At 22.8% G+C, this 10,710-nt stretch overlaps 2 protein-coding genes across 2 annotated transcripts in view; both read right to left on the minus strand.

Moving 5' to 3' along the window:
• Phum_PHUM083720 (inwardly rectifying K+ channel protein, putative) overlaps positions 1 to 1,332 on the minus strand; it is a gene marked incomplete at both ends in the record, with an annotated part of 2,327 nt that extends 995 nt beyond the window's left edge. Inside the window, 3 exons of the mRNA XM_002423712.1 lie at positions 262 to 459; positions 788 to 1,034; positions 1,108 to 1,332. Coding sequence (XP_002423757.1) covers positions 262 to 459; positions 788 to 1,034; positions 1,108 to 1,332 — 670 coding nt within the window. The remainder of the gene's footprint in view (positions 1 to 261; positions 460 to 787; positions 1,035 to 1,107) is intronic.
• An 8,795-nt stretch (positions 1,333 to 10,127) lies between these two features.
• On the minus strand, positions 10,128 to 10,662 carry Phum_PHUM083830 (uncharacterized protein; the record flags this gene model as incomplete). Its single annotated transcript, XM_002423713.1, has 2 exons — positions 10,128 to 10,143; positions 10,424 to 10,662. 2 exons carry the CDS (start codon positions 10,660 to 10,662, stop codon positions 10,128 to 10,130), a joined length of 255 nt encoding a protein of 84 aa, XP_002423758.1.
• Positions 10,663 to 10,710: the final 48 nt, after the last annotated feature.

Here is a 10,710-nt window from a genome sequence, read left to right on the forward strand (position 1 = left end):
ATATAAAAAATATTCTATCTTCTTCTCCGTCACCCCCCACTTTTAATTCTTCTTGATAAAATGGTAATAGTTCACCTTCCCTGGTTATCTGCCAAAGTTAAAAAAAATTATTATTTTATTATTAACGGAAGTGACTAATTTTTTTTCTCCTTCAACACACATATGGAATGAATATATAAATAGTAGAGTGGAGAAAAAAAAAAAAAAAAGTTTTTTTAGCAGAACTATAAAAGTTAAAATAAATTTTTATAATTACCCTACGGCGAATTAATTGTGCTCGAACATGAGCTTCTATTATGTGAGATTTTCTCATGTCTCCCACTCGAAACATAAGACAGAGAACGCCGTCTCTTTGGCATATAACTGCGTTTCTGCTAAAAAGTAGAGTGTGAGTTCTTTTAATAGGTCTGGAAAGTTTAACGAAAACAATACCGACCATAAAAGCTTGAATCATAACACCTGAAATTTAAAAAAAAAAAAAAAAAAAAAAACGATAATAAAACAACAACAAAATCATAAAATTTAATTGTAATCTTAAATTACGGTTTTTTTCATTTTCTTAATTACTTTTTGTAAATTACGAATAATGATCAATTTTAATTAATTTATGTACTTAAGATAGTGAGACTGTTGTAAAATAATGATTTCGATTACGTAATACGTTTTAAAGTGGCAATAGAATTCGTCTGAAGGGAAAAAAAAATTCAAATATTTTGACGTGGAATTAAGATTTGTGATGTGGAGAGGGGGGGGGAATTTTTTTTTTTTTTTTAAATTTGTAACTTACCCACTATACTTTGTATACACATGACAAAAATAGCTTCTGGACATTCTTCGCTTGTCGAACGTGTCCCAAACCCGATCGTATGTTGAGTTTCGACACTGAATAAAAAGCAAGAAGCAAAACTATTTATTCCCACTACGCAAGGCACCCAATGTGGATTTTGAAATGTTTCATTCGTGTAAGCAGCAACTATGGCATTGTTTTTAGGGTCTAAATCTCCGTGTGAAAAAGCAATGAGCCACCATATTAACTAAAAAAAAAAAAATAAATCAATCATTCATCTTCTTACGACATAACATTTAAATAAGCTAAATACTACTTACTGCGAATAATAACCAACTTAATAGAAAATTTAAGCTAAAAACAAGTAGAGTCCATCTCCATTGTGCGTCGACAAGGGTTGTAAATATATCCTGTAAATATTTTCTTCTTCTTTTTGCAACGTTCCCTTGTATGACATTAACATCGCCATGTTTAAAAACGACTCTTTTACGAACTCTTCGCGAACTGAATCGAGATTGTCTGTACCTAAAATCGAAATTCCACATTGAACTCAATTTTTTTTAATATTTGAAACTTTTATAAAAAAAAAAATCGTTAACGTCATCAGACACAACGAATATGAGAAATGAACAGAGAAAAGAAAAAAAAAGATCACTTTTATGTTTCTATTTAATAATAATAATAATAAATTCATTCAATTCGTGTGATCCCATAAACTTTCCCTTCCATCGTCATCAAACTCCTTTACCCAAGTTTTTATATAAATTATACCCGTCGTTAATAAATGGAAGATATAAAAAAAAAAAACAACACGAAATGATTTTACTGCTTTCTTATTGGCGACAATCGTGTACTTGTCGTCATCATAATTTGTCGAAATCTTTTCAAACCATTTTAAAAATATTATTATCATTATTATTATTATTATTCAATCAAAACCGTTTTTGAAATATTTAAGTCGTGACGTGTGTGTTTGTCTGTTCATTTATCGAACCCAATTTAAAAATGCCATCGTAAAAAAAAATAAAGAATACATTTTTTTTTTCTTTTGTTTGTTCGTTTGTTTGTTTCTTTATTTTAAATTCTTTCAACACTTTTTTCAGTTAAGGAAATAATAGGTTTTTTATAAAAACTATGATGACTCCCACGCAATTTAAATGTCGCGAATTTGTACGACAAAAAACAACAACAACAACAACCTGTCATACTTGGTGTCATATAAAGTCGACATTAGGTGTTAAAAATTTTTTTTTTTAAATTCGTTCGTTTGTTTGTATTTTAATTAAGTTTCCATTTCAAAAAATTCGTACGTCTTTATTATTATTATTATTATTTTCTTGAATTATTTTAAATATTTAAAAAAAAAAAAAAATTCGTTATTTATTTATAATTGTGTGAGTCATTTTAAAAAATTATCAAACGTTTTTACATTTTAAATATTGTTTTTACGGTGTAATGAGGAAATCAATGAAAAAAACATGAAAATAACCGAAAAAAAGAAAAACATTTCGACATTTTAATTTTCCTCCTCGGGAAAAGTTTTCGGGAAAATTATACTTACAACGATCTAAATGATGTTTTTCCCGAATCTGTAGAATGTATGGTTAAATCAGACGATTCGAATCCAATCGATCTACTCATTTTAATAACATTTTTATCAAATGATTTTCTATTTGAAAATATAAATAATAATAATAATAATAATAATAATACCACGGTATATAAATATAAAATTTTTTTATAAGTTATCACTAAATGTATCATTAAATAAAAAAAAAAAAATCGGTTTCTTATTTTTTTTTTGTTTCTTTTAAAAAAAAATAAATTTTGAGGTCAGCTACGCAATTAAAATTTTGGCTACACCGGGAAAATATTTAAAAAAAAAAAAAGAAAACCAGCATCCGTGTTTTTAAAATAAATTATTATTATTATTATTATTATTATTATTATTATTATTAATTGAGTGACACCTTTTTCTCTAGTCTCCACACTACTACACTTTATATATATAAATAATTTGCCAACTGGTTTATTTATTTATAATTATTTTAAAAAAACATTCGAGTATTATTATTATTGATATCAAATCATAAACCGAATTTTCCTTTTTTCTTTTTTTTTCTTTTTCTTTTTTTCATACCGATTCGATGACGCGAAAACTTTTAAACATAATTTTTACACAAAAAAATAACAAACAAAAAAAAAACCAAAAATTTCTTTAGCAACAATAATAATTTATTTAAACAATCGTAATGTAAATAAATATTTAAAGTAAAAGTTTTTTATTTTTTTTTTCTTTTTAATAACAAACAACAAACAAACAAACGAAAGCGTTCTTAAAGCGTTCTTATAGTAAACTTAATAATAATAAAACAACCAACAAAATTTTTAATATTATTATTAATAAACGTAACGTTTTAATAATTTTAAAACACTAATAATATGCTTGTGTGCGTGCGTGTGTGTGTGTGTGTGTGTGTGTGTGCGTATATATTAAATCACAAAGTTAGCTCGACCGATTTTTACACAAAAAAAAAAAAAAAAAAAAGTGTCTCTAGTAGTAGACAAAAAAAAAAAAAAAGTTGGCTCTCTCGTTGTTTTACATGCGGATGGGATAAAAATATTTTCTTAAGGTTAATACGAATAAGTTTATCATGTTGTCTTTTTAATTTATTTTAAAAAAATATTCTTAGCCTGAATTTTAAAATAAAAAAAAATATTTTTCTTTTTCTCTCTCTCTCTCTCACTCTCCCCTTCTCTCTCTCTTTTGCCAATCCCTCCTATATGTAAATAAATAATTTTATTATTATTATTATAATAAATATTTTAACAATTGCAAAAGAATGACAGTCGTCACTTTGAATGTACGTTGAATTAAATTTTTTTTTACGATTTTACGTTATAAAAATTTCAACGTTATTATTATTATTATTATTATTTGACGAATAGTGAGTATTATTACGTTAGATTTGTTGTTATTAAAAAAAAAATTTAATCAATTATTTATTTATTTATTTATTTATTAATTAAAAATGCATCCTTAAAAAAATTTTATTGTTTTCTTCATAAAGTTATGATTAAAGTTATGATTGTTTCTTCTTCTTTTTCGGTATCTTTTTGTGTCCTTTGGCATCTATGCCAAGTTTTTAATATTAGGTTTTCTTCTTTTGTTAAGAATAATAATTATAAAAAAAAAATTTTCTTCCTTATTTTCATTTCAAAAAAAAAATTATTTCCAATATGTCGTACGTTCGCGTTCGCACTTCCTTCCTGTCGTCGTTTTTCAAATATACGGAAAAAAAAAAATTGTTTAAATTCGATTGTATTTAAATTTTTTTGTTTAATAAGTCTATTAAAATTTTAAATTAATGAATAATTTTTCTTTTTTTTGATTGCATTTGAATTTCATTTTAACATAATTACGAAATTTATTTTTTTTGACTTTTCTTTAAAAAATCACAATTAACGTTTTTTTTTTTCGTAGGAGAGTAAAAATAATTTTTTTTTGTTTATTTAAATAAAAATCGGTCAAATTTCTGTTTAAAATTATTCATTCAAATTTCGTTTAAAAGAGTTTTTATATATATTTTTTAGTAGGTAATGGATTAACAACAGCGACAAATAATTTAAACAACAACAACAACAGCAATCTGGTATAAAAGGGGGAAATTTAAATAAACGTTAAATAGAAAAATTCGTTGAGATTGACTAAATTTTTTTTTCCCATCAGAAAATTTTTTTTAGTTAAACTAAAATCGATTAAACGATTTATTTCAATGGAAAAATTGAATTTAGTTTTTTTTAGTTTTTACAATTGAAAAATTTAGTTTTTAGGATGCGGAAATGAATTCGCATAGATGGAAAATATTTATATGAAATTTATCTTTATAGATGAGCTAGATAAAGGTCAAGATTTATTTTTTTTTTTTTGAAGATTATTTAATGGTGAAAGGTTAGGAAAATTTAAACTAAAAACTAATAAACGATGACGAATTTTCGTAATAATAATAATAATAATATAATTACGATACGTCTGAAAAATATTTTAAATTAATTTTTTAAAAAAATATGAAATGCATTTTTTTATAAAAAAAAAAAAAAAAAAAAAAAAAACGTTTCCAATGAAAATATTTTTTTTTGCAGACGGATTGCAAATGGCTGCGTAAAAACTAAAAAAACTAAAAAAAAACCGCGACTAATAGAAGCGAAAAAAAAAAAATTTATTAATGACGGGGATGCATTGGATAATAGCCAAAAAAAAAAAAAAAAAAAAAAAAAATGGTTGTCAATAAACTGATTTTTTTTTAAAGTTGAAAAAAAAAAAAAAAAATATTTAAAATAATCGAACGATAAATTTTAAGGAGTTGTTTGTTGTTGTTGTTTGTTGTTATTGTTATTATTTTAATAAACTTTCGATTGTTTTTTTTTTTTTAAATTTAAATTTAAATTTTTAAAAAAGAAAATTTTAATTGTTTATAATTACGCGTTAAGAATTTAATTTCCGTTTTTTTTACAAAAAAAAAAAAAATTTTCATATTAATATTTAATTAATATATGCAAAATGACAGGTGTGTGTGTGTGTGTGTGTGCGCGTGCACGTTTTTTTAATAAAAGGATCCGATGAAAAAATAAATTATATAAAATTAATTTAATTTTAGTTTTGATTACCAACATTAAAAAAAAAAAAATTTATTGGATTCGTCGTCTATTTTATTTTTCTATGTGTGGTGTATTGAATTCAACCTTTATGAATTATTCAATAATAAACCTTCAAAAAAAAAAAAAAAAACGATTTGTAAAGTTTGCCTTCTATTTAATAATAATAATAATAATAATAATTTGATTTTTAGCCACATTCGAAGAAAATAAAGAGAGAGAGGGAAAGAGAGAGAGAGAGAGAAAATTTTTGATATAATATATATATTTATTTATTTGTTTTTGAAATTTTCTTTTTCGAAATTAATTAATAAGATTAAATATATTTTATATTATTATTATTTACATTTTAAATAATAATACTTATTATTATTATTATTATTTTCAAAGAAAATATTTATATAATAAATATTTTTAATTAAAAAAAAAAAGAAGAAGAAAATGACAAAATTTTACATTTTTTAACAAATTTCTTTTTCTTTTTTATTAAATAGTAATAAAAGTAAAAGTTTATTTGTTTATTTTTTAAATAAATAAATAAATAATAATTAATAAGTTTATGTTTCGTTAAACGATGATTTATTTATTTAAACGTATAAATATTTGATGACGTAGTTGATAATGTGGGAAAAGGTAAAATAATAAAAACTCATCGAAATAATTTAAAATTAATTTTTTTTTTTGTAAATAAATGTTTTTAAGAAATTTTATTTAAAATAATTGTAAGAAATCACGTGATATTTAAATAATTATTATTAATAATATTAAATTTGAAAAAAAAAACAAAATGGCGAAAATAATTTTTTTTTTTTTGGGAATAAAATTATTATTATTATTATTACGAAAAGTAATATTAAACATATTGAAAATAAATTGAATAAATTAGTATGATTGAATAAGGAGAGTAATAAATAATTAATAAAATTATCACGGAATAAAATAATAATAATAATAATAATAATGAATTTAAAAGGGTAATCAAATCTTAATCAAATTAAAATAATAATAATAATAATTAATTAGAGCGTTATAAATGAAGAGTTAAATAGAATTCGTGTCATGGCTACGGGGACTTATTTATTTATTTTTGTTGTAATTTGTTAACAAAAATTTCGGGATTTTTTTTTTTTTTTTTGGGAAGCTATAATCCCGTGGGATTGTTTAAAAAAAAAAAAGGTACGAAATCCAACGGGAGAAAAATAAAAAATTTATTTTTATTTTTTGTGACGGTTGTAATTTTACCGGGCGATAAACTCTTTGAAATTATCCAAAATAAACAAAAATTTAAATTTAAAAAAAACGGTTACATTCGAAATGTCTACTTCCGGCGGATTTATCAATAAATCGATTTAAAAAAAAAAAAAAAAAAAAACAAAAATCATCATCAATAGTAACGAATTAATATTATTTTTGAATTTTCTTAATAATCCCGCCAAAATGAATAAGATAATTTTTTATTGAATAAAAATGACGCATTTCCGGTTTATAAAGTTACATTGAACTAACACATTCATTTTTACGTGGGACGACTGAAAACTTTTTTTATTTATGATAAATTTTTTTTTAATAAAATAAATCGATGGATCGATCGATCTATCGATAGATCGATCGATACAATAAAATTTGTGTATATCGTATGATATTTCGATTATATTATCGATATAATAAATCAAAATTATTTAATATTAAAAAATATTTATTACAAGGTTTTTTTTTTTTTAATGGTTTTTATATTGTGGTATTTTTTGGGGGGTTTTACCCACCCGGTGGGTGGATCTTTTTAACAGGGGTTATTACGGTCAAGCTCAAATTTTTTTGTTTAATATATTCAAAAACCTTTTATTAATAATTACGGGTTTGAATTTTGTTTTTTTTTTTAAATCGATTAATTTATCACGTTGTATATTTGCACACAAAAAATAAATTTGTAAATAAATAAAAAAGAGAGAGAGAGAGAGAGAGAGAGAGATGTAATTGATTTATTAAATTAAATTACTCGCAATGTTTTGTTTTAACGTCGAAACATTAACAACATAAACATTATTACAAAACTGATAACAAAAAGAAAACAGATATTTTTGTGTTTTATCATTTTATTTATAATAGAATTTTATTTCAACTTGGTAAATTTATTTTAAATACGGGAATGATTTTGTTTTAAATGATAGAAGACATTATTATGAATACGTAATTATGTAAATAAATAGAATAATTTTATTGATTAATGATAATTAAATAAATAAAAAAAAAAAATTTCATATTAGTTGTGTCAAGGGCAACAGTTTTTTTTTTACGGGTTGAAAAAATTGTAATGAGGTCAAATTAAAAACAGAAAAAATAGAAAAAACATAAAACTAAAACTAACAATTTGGTTTTAAAATTTGGTAAACTTTTAGTTTAGTCTTTAACAATAATTTTTTATTATTAAATTTAATTGTTAAAAAATTTCAACAAGCAAACAAACAATCAAATCCATGGGGACGAAAACAAAAATTTAGTCAAGGAATAAATAAATAAAATAAAATAAAAAAAATAGGCCATAGACATAAATACATAAAATTTTAAAAGAAGGTAGTTAAGTGACTCGACCTTTATTTCATAGACGAGGAAGTCAAGATATTAATCAAAAAATTAAAAAAATATTATTAACAATAATAATAATAAACTAAATAATAATCTTAAAAAAAGCGTAATAAAATTTTTTTGATTTTTTTTTTTTTTTTTTTGTAAATTTTAAGCCCGGATAAACATATTTTAAATAATAATAAAAAAAAAAACCTTCGAAAATTTTTATTATTATTATTAATAATAAAAGGATTAGCCTTAAAAACTAGTGACAAGACAAAACACTAACAAAAACTTTATCAATAATACTAACATTATTATTATTAATACGGTTTTTAAAGATTCTCCTGCCACGAAATTTATGCGTTTATTTTTATTATTATTATTATTTTTTTTTTTTTTTACGAATTTATATGTGTCAAGAACAACGCGACGAAGGGCTGGATATGTGGCCATTCGGCAAATATTCCAAAATTTTTTTTCTTATTTTGGGGGGGGGGTACCAGAAACTTTTGTTTCCCACGAATTTAAATTCATCCCGACATTAATGATAAAATTTCAAAAACATTCAACGCAACCCCTTTCCAAACGACTAATTAACTCAAACCAAATGTTATCATTAATTACGTAATTAAAAAAGTAACGCAAAAGATTCTACCCTTATCAGATAACGTGATAGTCACGTGGTAAATTCAATCGTAGTATCATTTACAGTTGGCATAATGCTTAACTTATTCGCATTGTGACAGTTTAAACCGATTGTTATGTTTATAAAAAAATGTAGTTATGAATCAAAATCGTACATAATAATAACGAACAATCATCGCATCATCATCATCATCATCTTTTCATCACGAAACTGTTGTAGTTGTTATGATTAAAAAAAAAAATTTTTTTTTTATCACGACAGTAAAATAATTATTAATTTTACTCGAGATGTTTTATGAAAAATTTTTTTATTACATAAAAATTTAATTAAATCAATTCAAGGTTTTTCATAATAATTAAGAAAAGAAAAAAGAAAGATTTCGTGCACAAACAAAACTCATAACAATGCTTGTTTATTTAATAATAATAATAATAAATTATTTATAATTCACGCCAACGAACAATAATAATCATAACATGTTTATCAAATCATTTTGCACGATTTCACTTTTTTTGTGAGTTATGAAAATATTTAAAAAACCTTGATCCTGACATTCAACCTCAGCTGGAAATGTCACAAACGATTAAAAAAAAAGTTTTTTTTTTAATGTTTGCACATGTTATTTTTTTTCAAACCTTTTTTTTTTTTTTTTGGTCAAAATGTTTAAAAAGAAAATTTTCTTTATAAGTAGCACACGAACGTTAACGAAAAACATTAAACCGAATTTTATTATTATTATTATTATTTTGGTGACTCGATTAGGTACGATACGATCGATCGATCGATCGATCGATTGTAATGACCTTGATGATACCTAATAAAAAAATTTTTTTTTTTTTTAATGGAAATTAAATTGATTATTAAAAAAAAAAAAAAAAGTTTTAAAAATTTAATGAGTTTCGATGATGATGTTAATAATAATAATAATAATGAATGATGATGATAATAATAATAATAGATAATAATAATAATGATAATATAATAATAATAATAGAATCGATGATAAAATTCCTGAAGGACAGTTCGGAAGTGAAATATGACAAAAAAAAAAAATTTTAAAACAAAAATTCGCTGGAGGAAAATTTAAAAAAAAATTTTTTTTTGTTCGTTTGTTGTTTGTTTTTATTTTGTTTGTTTGCTGTTTGTCGTTATTTTGTTTGTTTTTGTGTAAAATGACGAAAAATTAACAAATTTAAGGTTCAAATACCATCGCGAGATACTTATCGTTAATAATAACATCGTTAAATGTTAAGATAACTCGAAGAAAGAATGATTAAAATTTTTCTTATCAATAATTTTCCAGTTTATTAATCTCTTATCACTAAAAAGAAAATGCTTTCACTTAATTACTCAATATTAATTAATTAATTAATTAAAAATTTTTTTTTTTTTAAAAAAGAGAAAGTTAAAAATTTGACAACGGAAATAAGTCGTGGAAATTTAAAAAAAAAAAATTGACGCTTTTTTTTTTTAAAAACAATAAACTCTTTGAAATAAAAAAAAAACGTAAAAATTTTATTCGATTTTTCCTCGAGTGAAAGTCGACAACAACAACAACCAAAAATTATGTTTGTTACGTAGACGTTTTGTTTGTTTATAATCATCGATTTGGAAATCAAAACAAATTTCCACCAAAAAATGTAAAAAATTTTCTTTTTATTACGTGAATTTTATGACGTCAGTTTTTTTTTTAGCAAAAAAAAAAAAATATCATCATTATTATCCAGTTATATAATCTTTTTAGTATAAATAAAATATCGAATTACCTTTGTAGTGGAGGAATTCCATCTTTATCGGTTAGGCTAAGTTTTCGAAATGATAATTGTTTCCATGAAAAACTTCCAGATCTATTATTTGATGATGAATTTTTGTTTGAATCACGTATCGCTTTATCATTTCTTCCAACAACTTGAGGCGTTAATGAATTTTTTAAAAGGGCATCCCAAGGATTACCCAATTGTGGGCTTTCACCCGGTGACGAACTACTATTTTCCGATGACCTCATTTGTTACCATACCTGAAACCTTTCTTTTCGATTTTCTTTTTTTCTCTT

The sequence above is a fragment of the Pediculus humanus genome, genomic scaffold (genome assembly GCF_000006295.1).
Source record: "Pediculus humanus corporis 1103172107434 genomic scaffold, whole genome shotgun sequence".
In the NCBI taxonomy this organism is placed as follows: Eukaryota; Metazoa; Arthropoda; class Insecta; order Psocodea; family Pediculidae; genus Pediculus; species Pediculus humanus.